This window comes from Protomyctophum bolini (assembly GCF_963924005.1).
Source record: "Protomyctophum bolini genome assembly, chromosome: 2".
Taxonomy (NCBI): domain Eukaryota; kingdom Metazoa; phylum Chordata; class Actinopteri; order Myctophiformes; family Myctophidae; genus Protomyctophum; species Protomyctophum bolini.
The window spans coordinates 1634057-1654071 of NC_137863.1; the positions used below are offsets into that span (position 1 = coordinate 1634057).

Sequence of the window (20015 nt, forward strand, 5' to 3'; positions counted from 1 at the left end):
CTGACCTTTAAGACTACGGGTCATTAGGTCACCATCACACCGTCGGTAACCATCTGACCTTTAAGACTACGGGTCATTAGATCACCATCACACCGTCGGTAACCATCTGACCTTTAAGACTACGGGTCATTAGATCACCATCACACCGTCGGTAACCATCTGACCTTTAAGACTACGGGTCATTAGGTCACCATCACACCGTCGGTAACCATCTGACCTTTAAGACTACGGGTCATTAGATCACCATCACACCGTCGGTAACCATCTGACCTTTAAGACTACGGGTCATTAGATCACCATCACACCGTCGGTAACCATCTGACCTTTAAGACTACGGGTCATTAGGTCACCATCACACCATCGGTAACCATCTGACCTTTAAGACTACGGGTCATCAGATCACCATCACACCGTCGGTAACCATCTGACCTTTAAGACTACGGGTCATTAGGTCACCATCACACCGTCGGTAACCATCTGACCTTTAAGACTACGGGTCATTAGGTCACCATCACACCGTCGGTAACCATCTGACCTTTAAGACTACGGGTCATTAGATCACCATCACACCGTCGGTAACCATCTGACCTTTAAGACTACGGGTCATTAGGTCACCATCACACCATCGGTAACCATCTGACCTTTAAGACTACGGGTCATTAGGTCACCATCACACCGTCGGTAACCATCTGACCTTTAAGACTACGGGTCATTAGGTCACCATCACACCGTCGGTAACCATCTGACCTTTAAGACTACGGGTCATTAGGTCACCATCACACCGTCGGTAACCATCTGACCTTTAAGACTACGGGTCATTAGATCACCATCACACCGTCGGTAACCATCTGACCTTTAAGACTACGGGTCATTAGATCACCATCACACCGTCGGTAACCATCTGACCTTTAAGACTACGGGTCATTAGATCACCATCACACCGTCGGTAACCATCTGACCTTTAAGACTACGGGTCATTAGATCACCATCACACCGTCGGTAACCATCTGACCTTTAAGACTACGGGTCATTAGGTCACCATCACACCGTCGGTAACCATCTGACCTTTAAGACTACGGGTCATTAGGTCACCATCACACCGTCGGTAACCATCTGACCTTTAAGACTACGGGTCATTAGATCACCATCACACCGTCGGTAACCATCTGACCTTTAAGACTACGGGTCATTAGATCACCATCACACCGTCGGTAACCATCTGACCTTTAAGACTACGGGGTCATTAGATCACCATCACACCGTCGGTAACCATCTGACCTTTAAGACTACGGGTCATTAGGTCACCATCACACCGTCGGTAACCATCTGACCTTTAAGACTACGGGTCATTAGGTCACCATCACACCGTCGGTAACCATCTGACCTTTAAGACTACGGGTCATTAGATCACCATCACACCGTCGGTAACCATCTGACCTTTAAGACTACGGGTCATTAGGTCACCATCACACCGTCGGTAACCATCTGACCTTTAAGACTACGGGTCATTAGGTCACCATCACACCGTCGGTAACCATCTGACCTTTAAGACTACGGGTCATTAGATCACCATCACACCGTCGGTAACCATCTGACCTTTAAGACTACGGGTCATTAGATCACCATCACACCGTCGGTAACCATCTGACCTTTAAGACTACGGGTCATTAGGTCACCATCACACCGTCGGTAACCATCTGACCTTTAAGACTACGGGTCATTAGATCACCATCACACCGTCGGTAACCATCTGACCTTTAAGCCTACGGGTCATTAGATCACCATCACACCGTCGGTAACCATCTGACCTTTAAGACTACGGGTCATTAGGTCACCATCACACCGTCGGTAACCATCTGACCTTTAAGACTACGGGTCATTAGGTCACCATCACACCGTCGGTAACCATCTGACCTTTAAGACTACGGGTCATTAGATCACCATCACACCGTCGGTAACCATCTGACCTTTAAGCCGCGGAGGATCTGGTAGATGAGGAACTGCACGTGGTCGTCTGTGAGCGTCTGACACTTCACGATGTTGTTGAGATCTGCCCCCATCAGGTGGGTGACCAGGTACCTGGAATTTAACCATATACACATGACTGTTGTGTAGGTAGTTGTGTGCACATTACACAGTATATATGGCCGTCACAGTGAATATTGTGTGCACATATACACAGTATATATGGCCGTCACAGTGAATATTGTGTGCACATATACACAGTATATATGGCCGTCACAGTGAATATTGTGTGCACATATACACAGTATATATGGCCGTCGCAGTGAATATTGTGTGCACATATACACAGTATATATGGCCGTCACAGTGAATATTGTGTGCACATATACACAGTATATATGGCCGTCACAGTGAATATTGTGTGCACATATACACAGTATATATGGCCGTCACAGTGAATATTGTGTGCACATATACACAGTATATATGGCCGTCACAGTGAATATTGTGTGCACATATACACAGTATATATGGCCGTCGCAGTGAATATTGTGTGCACATATACACAGTATATATGGCCGTCGCAGTGAATATTGTGTGCACATATACACAGTATATATGGCCGTCACAGTGAATATTGTGTGCACATATACACAGTATATATGGCCGTCACAGTGAATATTGTGTGCACATATACACAGTATATATGGCCGTCACAGTGAATATTGTGTGCACACATATACAGTATATATGGCCGTCGCAGTGAATATTGTGTGCACATATACACAGTATATATGGCCGTCACAGTGAATATTGTGTGCACATATACACAGTATATATGACCGTCACAGTGAATATTGTGTGCACATATACACAGTATATATGGCCGTCACAGTGAATATTGTGTGCACACATATACAGTATATATGGCCGTCACAGTGAATATTGTGTGCACATATACACAGTATATATGGCCGTCGCAGTGAATATTGTGTGCACATTATACACAGTATAAATGGCCGTCACAGTGAATATTGTGTGCACATATACACAGTATATATGGCCGTCGCAGTGAATATTGTGTGCACATATACACAGTATATATGGCCGTCGCAGTGAATATTGTGTGCACATATACACAGTATATATGGCCGTCACAGTGAATATTGTGTGCACATATACACAGTATATATGGCCGTCACAGTGAATATTGTGTGCACATATACACAGTATATATGGCTGTCACAGTGAATATTGTGTGCACATATACACAGTATATATGGCCGTCACAGTGAATATTGTGTGCACATATACACAGTATATATGGCCGTCACAGTGAATATTGTGTGCACATATACGCAGTATATATGGCCGTCGCAGTGAATATTGTGTGCACATATACACAGTATATATGGCCGTCACAGTGAATATTGTGTGCACATATACACAGTATATATGGCCGTCACAGTGAATATTGTGTGCACATATACACAGTATAATGCCGGTCCCTTCTGGATGAAGCGAGGGCCGTTGCCATGGAGACTAGGCTATTATGAACGTGCACAGCCAGCACACACACGTGCACGCTCGCCCTATACAGTCAGTCACCTGTCCTTTTCATAAGCCAAGTCACATGGCATGCCCCCCCCCTCCCCCCCTTTAACCCATTGAGACCTGTGTCACCTTATATAGCTTTTTCTTTTTTTTCCACTTAATTTTTATTGAAGGAAGAACAGACAAGAAAACACAACTAACAAGACAATACGGAAAGAAAAAGAAAAGAAAAAGACAAAAAGTAAAAGAAAAAAAGGCTGCATTTTTCATATTACAACAAACTCATTCAATGAAATCCTATTTGCAATATCGCTAGGCTGAGAGAAGAGATTCCACTTTTTATAGAATTTATCCTCTTGTAGTCTCAGTATGAATGTTAGTTTTTCCATAGAATACAGTTCCTCAATAATGTCCATCCATTGATCTTTACCTCATATAGCTTTTAACCACTTTTAACCATTATTTTAAACTTTAGCTGTTGAATTTATTTTCTTCAAAAAAATAGCAGATCTACAAGCTCGTAGCGCGGATCTGCTATTTTTTTTTAAAAAGCTTGTAGGTCTGCTATTTATTTTTTATCGTGAAAATGTACTGCAAATCTTTGACTATTATATGATATTCTTTCAGAGTTTCAGTTATAAACTCAAATCTTTGCTTCTGATCCAGCCCTATACAGTCTATATGAGGAGAGGAGAGGAGAGGAGAGGAGAGGAGAGAACTTACACGTCACTGAACTCCTCCAAGCTGGTTGCCGGTGTGAAGACGTCCAACAGGCCAATCACCTACATGAGGAACAGAACACACCACACCACACGTCACACACTGTTCTGACATGAGGAACACACCACAACACAACACACGTCACACACTGTTCTGACATGAGGAACACACCACAACACAACACACGTCACACACTGTTCTGACATGAGGAACACAACACAACACAACACACGTCACACACTGTTCTGACATGAGGAACACAACACAACACAACACACGTCACACACTGTTCTGACATGAGGAACACACCACAAGTTACACAACACAACACAACACACATTGTTCTGATGCATGAGGAACACACCACAACACACGTCACACACTGTTCTGACATGAGGAACACAACACAACACAACACACACTGTTCTGACATGAGGAACACAACACAACACAACACACACTGTTCTGACATGAGGAACACAACACACCACAACACAACACACGTCACACACTGTTCTGACATGAGGAACACAACACACCACAACACAACACAACACACGTCACACACTGTTCTGACTCCAGAGCTACTTTTAAACTAGCCTGGGGTCCACCTATGGACCACGGACCCCCTAGCCTGGGGTCCACCTATGGACCACGGACCCCCTAGCCTGGGGTCCACCTATGGACCACGGACCCCCTAGCCTGGGGTCCACCTATGGACGACGGACCCCCTAGCCTGGGGTCCACCTATGGACCACGGACCCCCTAGCCTGGGGTCCACCTATGGACCACGGACCCCCTAGCCTGGGGTCCACCTATGGACCACGGACCCCCTAGCCTGGGGTCCACCTATGGACCACGGACCCCCTCTAGCCTGGGGTCCACCTATGGACCACGGACCCCCTCTAGCCTGGGGTCCACCTATGCTTTCTACGGCAGCTCTCGGCAGGATCCGCCGGGAGAATCTAGACGCAGCTGCACGACATGAGACTAATTAATTTGAGCGAGAGAGAGTAGTGTGTGTACGTGTATGTGGCGTGCGTCAATTTAACAAAGGTGCAGACAATCAGAAGAGTGAGCAACGTTTGCGCTATACTCTATATGCCGTATTGAAGTGGACTCGGTCCCAGACTTTTTATTTCTCCCTGGAAAATAAAAACGTCTGGGTTTCCGAGGCTACTTTTAAACTGACCAGCTGAACAAGATCTACCCCCCCCCCCCCCCCCCCAATATTATACCATTGCTGAAAATAGTTTTCAACCGTTAGATATCAGACAAACACACTTAGAATGGGAAATAGAAGGGTAGGTTTTTTATTGCGAACGCAGTGATTGCGAATGCAGTGAGCACTTACTATGAGACCTAGCAGATCATGTCTGTCTGTGTGTCTGTCTGTGTGTGTGTGTCTGTCCCGCTATACGTCCAAATATGGAGTGTGTTGCATCAGCAATCACTCAGCTTCATATATGGGCACAAAAGGGGCCAGGTCCACATATACAGTAACAGCGGGACAGACACACAGACAGACAGACAGACAGACATCGATCTGCAGGGTCTCAGCTGCGTTCGCTTCCCGCGTTTGCGCGTCTTACTGGTAACGTTGTAATGTTTGTGGTCACACCACCAACATGTCACTGAAATGTTCTATTCGGTCCAGCGAGCGTCGCTCCATGTTATGATGACACAGTGTTTGTTGTGATATCCTTTTCGCTTTTTGAGTACTGTGTGTGTGTGTGTGTGTGTGTGTGTGTGTGCGTGCGTGCGTGCGTGTGTGCGTGCGTGCGTGCGTGTGTGTTTGTGTGCATGCGTGCATGTCCGAGAGAGAGAGTGAGATTACATAACAGGAAATCCACAAGGAGCTGAGCATGCTAAAACAACAACAGAAACATGTGCAAGACTGACAAATATAGTCTATATATACTGTAGCACCCAAAGACCCCGCCCACTCTCTTGAGTGGACTGAAGCTTCAAGAAAGCTATACAGTCTGATAGTCAGGCTAGCAGCACCCTGCGGCTGGCTGTTGGATTACAGACCCGTGGTTTTCATCAACCAGTGGTCCGGGGACCACCAGTAGTGTTGTTGTTAGAGACATACTGTGTGTCGTGTTCAGTGTTGTTTTTGGCGGAAAATTTAGATTCTAGTTTTAGTCATAATGGGCTGTATTTTGCCAGGTCTTATTCCCTAACTTGAGTAAACTAAAGACCTGGAGGCGTGATCAATGCCATTTGGCTATTCTGAGTGGCCAAAGAGCATTGATCACGCCTACAGGTCCAGCACTTAGTCACCCGGAAAGTTTTAGTGTTAGACTAAATGTCATAAGACTTTAGTCGGCTTAAATCTACAGTTGATTTAGTCGAACAAAATGTGTTTATTTCGGAGGGTCTTTCAGATTTTTCAATAGCTAAAGTATAATCCTTAAAAACACCGCCTTAAGCGCGTTGAAGAACATTCATCATCATTTTTCGACCGCGTTTGCTCGCCGCCTCTTTGCCGCGTATGTCTGTCTGCAGAGGGTACACTGACAGCCAGCAACCTGCCCACGCAGGACGGGCACACACACACGCAGTCACGCACACACGCGCACACACACACACACACACACACACACACACACACACACACACACACACACGCACACACACACACTTGGTGGGAACCGGGTGCCAAGACAAAAAAACTGCTGATTGGTCCTTTCAGCCTCTCCAAAAATCCAAAACCCCCACAGAGTGCCCCGGCAACAGACCACGAATACATCTCACAGAACCAACAAATAAACACCAGAGCATCTCTCTGTATCGTTAATACATGAAAACTAATACATTTTCATGTCAAGGACCCCCGAATATATATATGTAATTGGCCGCCGACCCCCCCATCTGAAAATGTGTTGTTCCAGCCAGGGACCCCTGACGTCGAAATGAATACGTTGCTCAGCGCTGCAGCCATACAACATTTCTGGAATTCCTCATGGATGGCTCAGTCAGAGCAGCAAGGTCCAGCACTTTGACCTTTGAACCCCCACCGGGGGAAACCCCTCTAATGTAGGTTAACCAGAGTTCCTGAGAATCCCGACTGTGTGTGCGTGCGTGCGTCCGTGCGTCCGTATGCCTCACACACCTGGGCCTAGCTCAGTGAATGATCTCGTCTCGGTGCGTTTGGTGTAAAACACGGAAAACATAACAACAACGTTCCTTTTGCCCTGCAGTGACCTGGAAGGAATTCACCGTTGGGGCGGAACAACCCTTAAGTCAAGAGCTTCCTGTTAATTGCTTTAGCAAAAACCCTTAGCGACATCCCCCCCCCCCCCCCACACACACACACCAACCCACCCGGTTAATGTCTTCTGCAGAAAACAGAGCCATTATCTCAGAGCCAACACAGACACGGACACCATAACAACGTGAGCGCCAGCAGTAGGAAGTCACCACGCAACATGTGTTGACGTAGCAATGTAGCATCAACAACCGTTGATCGTTCTTCGATTTTTCAAAAATAGCAGACCTACAAGCTCGTAGCGCGCCACTCGGTGGCGCGCTATGAGCTTGTAGATCTGCTATTTTTCAATAGCTAAAGCATAACATAGTGCTAACACCAAAATGGGTTCCCGCCCTGAATGGGTTAACAAAGTGGGTTTTTTGACCGGACCACAGTTTGATGACATTTTACTTCTCGGACTCAAGTCGTTGGATAAGATTTGGTCCTCAACATAAGACAATTTCTCGGTGCCACCCCTTTATTCTCCCATTGTTTTATATTGTGTTTAGTTTCCAAGATTTCCAATAATGTGCTGCCACTTTTTACTTTCACTTACGTTCTTTTTTTTAAATATAATTTTTATCCCACAATTTTGTAACCCATTTTTCACCCCTGTGTCAATCATCTAATGTGATCCTGGGCTCTACACACCCTCCACCAACCTAGTCCCCATATATGGGGGACAAGGGGAGACCAACCTAGTCCCCATATATGGGGGACAAGGGGAGACCAACCTAGTCCCCATATATGGGGGACAAGGGGAGACCAACCTAGTCCCCATATATGGGGGACAAGGGGAGACCAACCTAGTCCCCATATATGGGGGACAAGGGGAGACCAACCTAGTCTCCATATATGGGGGACAAGGGGAGAGCAACGGACTTGAACTCATGCTTCCTTCATGCCCGAGTGTCCAAGTTGCTCCTTTACACCTGACAGGGGGGAGTTTCCCTGGTTGGACGTAGCGTGTGGAAGGAACACGTTATTCCCCTCCATCAGACGCCCCGGCTGGCCAGGGGGAGGCAGTATAGAGACCAGTTCCTTTCCCCTCCATCAGGCGCCCCGGCTGGCCAGGGGGAGGCAGTTTAGAGACCAGGATTACTGCATGTTTTTTGTGAGGGTACCTATACCCTAGAAGACACGGGGAGAACATGCAAACTCCACACAGAAAGGCCCTTTCGCCAACCCCGTATGGGCACTGATGACGCGGAGGAGGAAACACGCCGCCAGCACCCACAGCGTCCCGAGCGGGAATCGAACCCAGGACCTTCTAGCTGTGAGGCGACAGCACTACCAACTGTGCCACCGTGCCCCCTCACTTACGTTCTCATGTGTTTGAGCAGACGCAGACGGGGTGACTCACGTTCTCGTGCTTCATGTGTTTGAGCAGACGCAGCTCGCGGTACGTCCTCTTGGCGTGGATGATGGACTGGAACGGCCTGGACAGCTTCTTCACCGCCAGCTTCAGACCCGTCTGGACGTCATACACAGAACTACAGAGAGAGAGAGAGAGAATTTTGTAAATATATATTAAAAACTCAAAGAAAAACTCCAAATAATGCCTGCAGAGCGGAACTTGGCCAATTCCCTCTCCTATAATTAACATCCAGAAAAGAGCATTCAAATTCCATAAGCACCTTCGAAATAGTGACCACCACCTCCTACCATCACCAGGCCTTAAAATGCCAAGAGGAGAACATGAGTAGGAGTCAGGACCCCTGACTAAAACAACCTCCACTAACCACATTATCAAAATGCAACAAGACCATTATATCACATATTGGAAAAACACAACGAAAACCCAAAGTAAATTAGAATGCTATTTGGCCCTCAACCGAGAATACACAGTGGCAAACTACCTGACCACTGTTACTGATCCAACACTGAGGAAGATGTTGACTATGTACAGACTCAATAGAAACAGGCAGACACAGACACACTGACACAGACACAGACAGAACTGGCTGCCTAGAGAAGACAGACTGTGTTCACTCTGCTCTCAAGGGGAGGTGGAGACGGAACTACACTTTCTGTTACAATGCGACAAGTATAAAGACATCAGAGAATCATTCTTCTCCAAAATACGTGTGGAGTTGTCATCAACTGAGGGACAGCCTAGTGGACAGAAGAGACAGGTATATCTGTCTGAACAACAGGGTCATTAAGTTGCTGTTATGTTTATGTTTGTTAATTTATTTTCATTGTTACTGTATTGCTTGTTGTTCATCATTGTTGGGATGTTTGTTGTTGTCTCTGTGTGCACAATGTTGACTTTTGTTTTGTTGTATGTACGCTTTGGCAATGTAGAACATATTTATCATGCCAATAAAGCCTTTTGAAATTGAAATTTGAATTGAGAGAGAGAGAGAGAGAGAGAGATAGAGAGAGACAGAGAGAGAGAGAGAGAGACACAGAGAGAGAGAGACAGACAGAGAGATAGAGAGAGACACAGAGAGAGAGAGAGAGAGAGAGACAGACAGAGAGATAGAGAGAGACAGAGAGAGAGAGAGAGAGACACACACACAGAGAGAGAGAGACAGAGAGTCACAGCAAAATCACAGAAGTCGTCACAGACAGATAAAAGGGGTCTGCTGTGTTGCGGCGAGTCTCATATCACATTATCAATTGTGTGACCTTTAACCCATTTAGGCCTGACGTCAACATTTATGTTTCATGTCAAGGACCCCCAGAATTATCTGTATTTGGCTGCGGACCCCCATCTGAAAATATGTTGTTCCAGGGACGACCTCGGAAGCAAAGATTTGAGTTAAAAAATAAAAAAAACTGTTTCTTGTACACAATGCAATATTGAAGCAATGCTTCATGTCCTATAAGTACATGTGGGCGGGGCGCCTTGGGTGCATGACACAAAAATAAAGAATCTATCTATCTATGTATCATATTGTTATTGTTTATTTAACCGCTATCAGCTGTTTACTGTGCAGCACAACACTGTTTGGATTAGGAGAATGGACAACACTGTATAAATAACTAATACAAAAATATTGTAATTCTGACTGATATGTCTGGGACTGATTTGGGTTTAACCCATTCTGAACGGGAACGCATTTCGGTGTTGGCATCATGTTATGCTTTAGCTATTGAAAAATAGCAGACCTACAAGCTCGTAGCGCGCCACCGAGTGGCGCGCTATGAGCTTGTAGGTCTGCTATTTTTGAAAAATCGATGAACGACTGACATTTTTAGAATCTGATCTCAGGTCAGAATGGGTTAATCAGACCAGTGTGTTGTCCAGTGGAAACCTCGTATGAATCTGATCTCAGGTCAGAATGGGTTAACTATGGCTCAGATTTAGCATAACATGGCCTTGTGAGAAAGTAAGAAATAGAAGGAACAAGGAAACACTGACAAATTATACTGGGGGAAATGCCCACATTGACCAAATGAACCAGACGAAACCAAACAAAGAACAACGAAACACGTACATTGTTGTGCTTTCTGCTCTGCAGCATGCCATACCTATGATAAAACAACACAGTGTCTTTAAGGACACTTCCGTGAGTGCTCTGGTATTCTCTGATTTAAAACAGTCACGCACGCTTCCTTTGTATTAGAGGCGTGTGACAACTAGGCTTGGGCAATATACCCATATTACCGTTTATACCGCAATATTTGAACCCAATATCGTTAACATCGCGGAGTATATAAATATATATTTTTAAATAAACATCTACATTACTGTATGTGCGTGTCTGTGTGATGAATTTACGAGTATTTCATTTTAAACAACTATAATTTGCCTAATAATAACTTAGTGTCCGTGCATTGACTGGCACTGACGCTGAATTTACGGTGACGAGCATCAAGGGTTAGGGTTAGGCTCACGGCATCAAGACCTAGATAGACCCTACCCACCCACCCAGACACCAGTATATAATGTACAGAGACGGGGCAGATGGGCCCCATGCTCCCAGCGGTGGGGGCTGTCTGACATCACTGGGTTTCCTGTCTCTGCGTAGGAGAACACAGGCCCGGGCGGTTAAGATGATAAACCAGCCCAACATTCCTTCCAGGTCAATAACTAATGGCTGCATGCCAACAGCAGATATACAGTGATTTTATAACAACAACAAAGAAATCAGATGAAGAAATACGTATTTATTCTGGTGGTGGTGGTGCAGTACTTATTTTAGACAGTTTTTGGTTTAGACTAGTCATTGGTTAGACCAGTCATTACTAGTCCTATACAACTACAACCTATCTCAAACCCTCACCCTAAACCTAACCTCCCACGGGGCAGCACAGCTAAACCTAACCTTAACCCATGTCTAACCAATGACTAGTCTAAACCTAACCTCCCACGGGGGCAGCACACCTAAACCTAACCTTAACCCATGTCTAACCAATGACTAGTCTAACCCTAACCTCCCACGGGGGCAGCACACCTAAACCTAACCTTAACCCATGTCTAACCAATGACTAGTCTAAACCTAACCTCCCACGGGGCAGCACACCTAAACCTAACCTTAACCCATGTCTAACCAATGACTAGTCTAAACCTAACCTCCCACGGGGCAGCACAGCTAAACCTAACCTTAACCCATGTCTAACCAATGACTAGTCTAAACCTAACCTCCCACGGGGCAGCACACCTAAACCTAACCTTAACCCATGTCTAACCAATGACTAGTCTAAACTAAGTATGCATGGTGGTGGTGGTGGTAGGGCTGGGGGACGTCTCTCTCTCTAGAGACACCTTTGTGTTAGAGACAAACCAAAGCACAAGTGAAATATAATATGGATCCTCACCCAGAACACCATCAGGATGCCCCACGCCCAGTTTCATTGTGCAACCTCGCAAAATGGAGCAAACAAACACGAATACAACTTGTACACTTTTCCTCCTATAAACGTACATACTGCGCGCACGCACATACACACACAATCTCAGACAACCCTATACAGAAACAAACCACACACACACACACACACACACACACACACACACACACACACACACTCTATGTAGCACCGTCGGCTGTTAACCCATTCTGACCTGAGATCAGATTCATACGAGGTTTCCGCTGGACACACACTGGTCTGATTAATCTGCAGTATAAACATGGACAAGTCTACTCTGGACATACACATGCACGCACTGCATTTAACCCATTCTGACCTGAGATCAGATTCATACGAGGTTTCCACTGGACACACACTGGTCTGATCAACCCATTCTGACCTGAGATCAGATTCTAAAAATGTCACAGTCATTCTTCGATTTTTCAAAAATAGCAGACCTACAAGCTCGTATCGCGCCACTCGGTGGCGCGATATGAGCTTGTAGATCTGCTATTTTTCAATAGCTAAAGCATAACATGATGCTGACACCAAAATGGGTGCCCGGTCAGAATGGGTTAAGTGCAGAAACATGGGACCATAAAAGTGTGGGCTGTAAAACAAGGCTTTGGGAGAGCTCTGGCATCATGTTCTGTTCTGACTGAAAGGACAGGTTGAGCATATTACTGTACTATAGAGGCTACAGACAGACAGACAGCTACTGTACTGTACTGTACTGTACTGTACTGTACTGTACTGTACTGTACTGTACTGTACTGTATAAATAAACTATACTCTCTACAAGGCATTAAGGCTTCTGTGGCTTTAAGACACTTTACTGAGCAGTAAATGGAGCGCTCCTTTCTCACGCTTTGTTGAACAGAGCAGCATATAGCTCACAACACAAGAGGTGAGCTGGTTCGTACTGTTAAAGGGCCACATCACCCTTTTTTCACCCTTTTTATGACGCCATGTTCTTGACAAAAAGAAACCTGTCATGAAAATGTGGTCTCACGTCCTTGAATCCTTCTTCCTAGTCCCTAGACTACAAAGTCACACCTCCATGCAGCCTCCCTCCCTCTCCACAAGGAGGGGAAGTGCACTAAAGCATCATGGGTATTGTAGGAATTCAGCAATCCAGTCCAATCCTATCCACACTTTTCCTGGGCTGTGTGTGCTCCATTTCCTGTCAATTTGATCAAATGAAAGCCAATGAAACTGGTCAGATGACCAATGATATCCAATGAAATCAACAGGAACTGGAGCACACACAGCCCAGGAAAAGTGTGGATAGTCAAAACACCCAGACTTCATTATTCTTCTGTCCATAGGGCTGCACATTTCAAATTGTACCAACAAATAGTATTACCATTGAGTTACTGCAAGTTTCTTCCAGCAGTGAAATGTCCCTTTAAGAGTAATATTACATGCATGAAGTTGAAGGAGCATTTTGCTATATTGGCCCCTATACAGTATATATGATTAGTCAAGTTTTAAAGAAACTTATTGTATTTGATACAATCTAATAATGCTGCCATGACATGCCTTAATATTTGTATATTACTATTTGTTAAATTGTATATTAACTTTGGTGAGAACCACATAAAAGCCCTCCCTGGGTTTCTTTTCTCACCTGCACACACTTCTTTTATTGATGTTACCTTTTTGTACTGTTTTTATTGTGCGAAATAAACTAAAATAAACTAAACATGCCTTTGACCTCTTTATTGGTAATAAACATCTAAAATGCATACGTATTGTCACGCCACTATCAAAAGGATACAACGTGGAGAAAAATAATCTTTTAGAAGGCTTATTTCTCCTGCACGAGTTGAAACAATCATTTCTTCATTCCTGCCCTGCATTCCTCAGCAGCACAGATATAAAGTTAAGTTGCATCATGTTCTCATGCCGTTGCGATATCAAGAGAATCAGCAGCACATGCTTGTGTTAATTGGGTACAGTCTGGGCAGGGTTTTCCCTCAAGCAGTGGTTTTCAAGTAACCAACCAGCGGTCCGGGGACCACCAGGGGTCCTTGAGGCGGTCCCAGGTGGTCCCAATAAGCTAAATGATGGAGAGTTGTTAAATGATGATGATGGAGAGTTGTCTGGATTTTTGGTGGTGAGGTGACCACCGCTCCGGTGGTGAGGTGACCACCACTCCGCTCCGGTGGTGAGCTGACCACCGCTCCGGTGGTGAGGTGACCACCGCTCCGGTGGTGAGGTGACCACCGCTCCCGTGGTGAGCTCACCACCGCTCCGGTGGTGAGGTGACCACCACTCCGGTGGTGAGCTGACCACCGCTCCGGTGGTGAGGTGACCACCGCTCCGGTGGTGAGGTGACCACCGCTCCGGTGGTGAGGTGACCACCGCTCCCGTGGTGAGGTGACCACCGCTCCCGTGGTGAGGTGACCACCGCTCCCGTGGTGAGGTGACCACCGCTCCCGTGGTGAGGTGACCACCGCTCCCGTGGTGAGGTGACCACCGCTCCCGTGGTGAGGTGACCACCGCTCCCGTGGTGAGGTGACCACCGCTCCCGTGGTGAGGTGACCACCGCTCCCGTGGTGAGGTGACCACCGCTCCGGTGGTGAGGTGACCACCACTCCGGTGACAACCACTGCCCTAAAGCAACCAAAGCATGGACATCTCTGCAATGTAAAGTACGATCAGTGCTTGGTTACAAATCATGGTTGTAAAGTTGCCCGAACGGCCAAGGCTCCAAGAATGTAGATCTTTTTTGGTATTTTATTTACCTCAAAACACAGAGTGAATAACGACACCATGCTGGATTTGACTGTGCAGGCAAAACTAATACTTCCAGAATAACGACTTAACAACAATACACTTTCAAATAACAGAAAGTAAGAAATGAACACTTAGACAACTAAACTAAGGGAAAACAACAAACCAAGAACTTAAGAAACTGAAACCAGGCTATGCCTTCCTGGAAGGCCCTGCCAGCTCTCCCCTGGAGTCGTCTCCTGTGTTAGTCTCAAACAAAACAGAACATTTTCCACTCAGGATTCTCCTCCCAAACATTTCCACAAGCCTCCCTTATATATACCAGGTGAGACCCCACCCACAATGACTAGTAATTGGACCAATCTACTCAGCCCAGGTAAAGCATGAACCATGAGTTAGAAAGACCAACTATACAATTACACATTTCCTTCATTAGAGTCTGAATGTTTTCCGAGGCATCACATCAAACACAAAACAATTATGACAGCATTAAGGCAACACAGATAAGTAGTATAAGATGCTACACACATAGCCACACCTCCAAGGAGCTTGAAGACAGTCAATGAATGGAAGCAGCTGTGCAGTGTGTGTTTGTAATGTTCAGTTTCACATTGACCCCTTTTGCACCGGTTGGTTCCCAGTGGGAACCGGTTCAGTTCTTTTTGGTTTTTAGTCCATGAGCCAGAGCTCCAAAATTGGTGGGCAAACTATACCCTATATTAAATTGTTTATAGGATCAATACAAGTAGATTAATACATGTTAACCCTTCCACAGTAGTAGCGTTTATTATTTTTTGATTATTTTGCATATTTTCCTACATAATGCCTTATTATTTGCATATTAAAAAATGTAAAATTTTCTAATAAAATAAATCATTGTATTCGTGTAAGTACTCAATTGGGAAAGTTTAATGGTGATAACAATCTAATATAGGTATGCTTTTGCTATACACTCAATTCATAATTAATGTTTCAATGTTGGAGATCTGGCTCATGGACTAACCCATTCTGACCGGGCACCCATTTTGGTGTTAGCATCATGTTATGCTTTACCTATTGAAAAATAGCAGATCTACAAGCTCATAGCGCGCCACCGAGTGGCGCGCTATGAGCTTGTAGGTCTGCTATTTTTGAAAAATTCGAAGAACGACTGACATTTTTTAGAATCTGATCTCAGGTCAGAATGGGTCAATCAGACCCAGTGTGTGTCCAGTGGAAACCTCGTATGAATCTGATCTCAGGTCAGAATGGGATAATAATCTGTGCCACGGTGTGTATGTAATATGTAGCCCAAAGCTCTGAAAACAAGTACTTAAGTCAACATAATTAGACCCTATAGTTTAGTGCTTAAAAGCAACAACTGGTGCAAGTCACGCTGGATTGCAGGTTTAACCCTGGAGCCTCTCGTTGACGTACGGTAAGACGTACGGTAAGACGTACGGTAAGCCTCTCGTTGACGTACGGTAAGACGTACGGTAAGACGTACGGTAAGCCTCTCGTTGACGTACGGTAAGACGTACGGTAAGACGTACGGTAAGCCTCTCGTTGCCGTACGGTAAGACGTACGGTAAGACGTACGGTAAGCCTCTCGTTGACGTACGGTAAGACGTACGGTAAGACGTACGGTAAGCCTCTCGTTGACGTACGGTAAGACGTACGGTAAGACGTACGGTAAGCCTCTCGTTGACGTACGGTAAGACGTACGGTAAGACGTACGGTAAGCCTCTCGTTGACGTACGGTAAGACGTACGGTAAGACGTACGGTAAGCCTCTCGTTGACGTACGGTAAGACGTACACCACGCGCGTCAAGCCGTCAAACGCACCGCCACAGTATACCGTCACACCGTCAGTATAATAACCGTCCGTAACCCATTCTGACCTGAGATCAGATTCATACGAGGTTTCCACTGGACACACACTGGTCTGATTAACCCGTTCTGACCTGAGATCAGATTCATACGAGGTTTCCACTGGACACACACATACTGGTCTGATTAACCCGTTCTGACCTGAGATCAGATTCATACGAGGTTTCCCACTGGACACACACTGGTCTGATTAATCCATTCTGACCTGAGATCAGATTCATACGAGGTTTCCCACTGGACACACACTGGTCTGATTAACCCATTCTGACCTGAGATCAGATTCATACGAGGTTTCCCACTGGACACACACTGGTCTGATTAACCCGTTCTGACCTGAGATCAGATTCATACGAGGTTTCCCACTGGACACACACTGGTCTGATTAACCCATTCTGACCTGAGATCAGATTCATACGAGGTTTCCACTGGACACACACATACTGGTCTGATTAACCCGTTCTGACCTGAGATCAGATTCATACGAGGTTTCCACTGGACACACACATACTGGTCTGATTAACCCGTTCTGACCTGAGATCAGATTCATACGAGGTTTCCACTGGACACACACTGGTCTGATTAACCCATTCTGACCTGAGATCAGATTCATACGAGGTTTCCACTGGACACACACTGGTCTGATTAACCCATTCTGACCTGAGATCAGATTCATACGAGGTTTCCACTGGACACACACACACTGGTCTGATGAACCCATTCTGACCTGAGATCAGATTAAAAAAAAATGTCAGTCGTTCTTCGATTTTTCAAAAATAGCAGACTTACAAGCAGACTTATAGTGCTAACACCACAATGGGTTCCCACCCAGAATGGGTTAAACAACACAGCAAAGAAAATGCATGTTAAATGGCCTATATTATCATGTCTGTGAGTGAGGGCCATAACTATAGTAAGAGAAATCGATGTGATGCATTAATATAATAATAACAACATAATTTATGTATAGAGCAGAGCCTATATGTGGCATGTGCCTGGACCAGCTTTATGATACCATACACTGCTACACATCAAATTAAGACATTGCCTCACAGGTTTACTTCAATAAACCCACATCAGTTGGCAAAAAAATAATTTATGTTCAAAGCTCCTTATTGTGACTGGAACAATCTACATGTCCATATCCGTTCAATAACATCTTTTCATTATTTTGTTTAAAACTGTGCCGTCCTCTCATCTGGAGACTATACCTGTTCATGCTTTCACTAATCACCACTGTAGCAGATACATGTCGGCACAAACAAGGGACTAAATTATTTTCGCTCCTATGCCACCAAAATGTGGAACGCCCTACCAACAGTCATTAAGACATGTGAATCCCTTGGCTCCTTCAAAACCGCTCTCAAAGGGCACCTATACGGACGGCTGCAATTCTAAACTGGTCCCCGTAAAATCTGAATCCCCCCCCCCCCTTTTCCCCCTCACTGTATATGTATCTTTTCCCTTTTTGCTTCCTTTATGATGAATTCCTGTTCTGTTTTTTAACTACATAGAAGTGTCTATTTGTATGTCTCTAAATGTTTTGATGAATTGAACAATGTGGACCCTGTTGTAAACAAGTGTAATGCTTAATTGGGTCGTCCACTCACAGTTAACAGTCTGTCTTTGTATTGAGTTTGTGCTTGAAATGTACTGTAATTCTACAAACTGTTAATAAAGATTTCAATCAATCAATCAATCAATCAATGATGCAGTGTTAGTCTACGTTATGTGAAATGTTGTTTTGTTGCAGTTTTTGTTTTGTTTGTTTCTTGTTTATCTAGGAATTGTATTGTTTTGTTTTGTCTGGTTGAATTGTTTGTAAAAAAAAAAGTGTCTTTATGTATGAAGTGTATTTTGTGAATTGTGGACCCCCTTGATGCTAAAAGGAGATTGTTGTGAGCTACATGGAAGTGTCTATTTGTACGTCTCTAAATGTTTTGATGAATTGAACAAGGTGGACCCTGTTGTAAACAAGTGTAATGCTTAATTGGGTCGTCCACTCACAGTTAACAGTCTCTGTATTGAGTTTGTGCTTGAAATGTACTGTAATTCTGCAAACTGTTAATAAATATTTCAATCAATCAATCAGTCAGCATATACTGTAGATTGGCTATTCTGTCAAATACATTTAGGGGGTCGTGGTATTGTGACAAACGCTTGAGAAGCAAAAGGTTGTTATGTTTTTTTTAGGCCATGGATGGATGTGTGCTTGAGGTTGGTCTCTTAGCAACATGGTTTTATATGTACTGTCGGACACAGCAGGGGTCAGTCCAGACCACTGCACCTTTAACCCATTCTGACCCGAGATCAGATTCATACGAGGTTTCCACTGGTCTGATTAACCCATTCTGACCTGAGATCAGATTCTATAAAAATGTCAGTCGTTCTTTGATTTTTCAAAAATAGCAGACCTACAAGCTCGTAGCGCGCCACTCGGTGGCGCCACTCGGTGGCGCGCTATGAGCTTGTAGATCTGCTATTTTTCAATAGCTAAAGCATAACATGATGCTAACACCACAATGGGTTCCCGTTCAGAATGGGTTAACATGCGTTCCATTCTACTAAATGTCTTCTAAGTCATGACGGTTTTCAGAAAAAACCTCATGTTTCTGTTATCAGTGGTGCTCAAACTATTTCATGTCAAGGACCCCCAGAATTATCCGTATTTTGCTGCGGACCCCCATCTGAATCCCCTAGAATATATATTCAAAGATTTGCGCCACATCTTACAAAAATAGCAGACGTTCGTATAGCACGCCACTCGGTGCCGCGCTATGAGCTTGTAGATCTGCTATTTCTCAATAGCTAAAGCATAACACAATGCTTGAAACACCAAAAGGGTTCTGGTGACTCATATATGCTCTCCTAATAAATAAGAGGGCCGTGATTTTTGATAACTTATTTTTTCAACCGGTCACTTGCCGCCCGGTCGGACGGACGGACGGACGGTGGGCACCCCTGAATCATGTCAAACGCCTGGACAGTGCTGCCAAATGTATTCTGCATAAGATTATCTCAGCAATAAAGAATCAACACTTTGCCCCAGCAGGTCCATTTGGGTCAAGTATTACGCTGAGGGGCGGTACTGTGTAGTACGTATAAGTGTACT

General features: G+C 44.9%; 1 protein-coding gene across 1 annotated transcript in view; it reads right to left on the reverse strand.

Annotated features, from left to right (window-relative positions):
* LOC308334968 (mitogen-activated protein kinase 14A-like) overlaps positions 1 to 20015 on the reverse strand; it is a 37618-nt gene that overhangs the window by 13474 nt on the left and 4129 nt on the right. Inside the window, exons 2-4 of the mRNA XM_080791876.1 lie at positions 8859 to 8988; positions 4243 to 4301; positions 1968 to 2079 (exon numbers count right to left, since the gene is read on the reverse strand). Of these exons, the coding sequence (XP_080648002.1) occupies positions 1968 to 2079; positions 4243 to 4301; positions 8859 to 8988 (301 nt within the window). The remainder of the gene's footprint in view (positions 1 to 1967; positions 2080 to 4242; positions 4302 to 8858; positions 8989 to 20015) is intronic.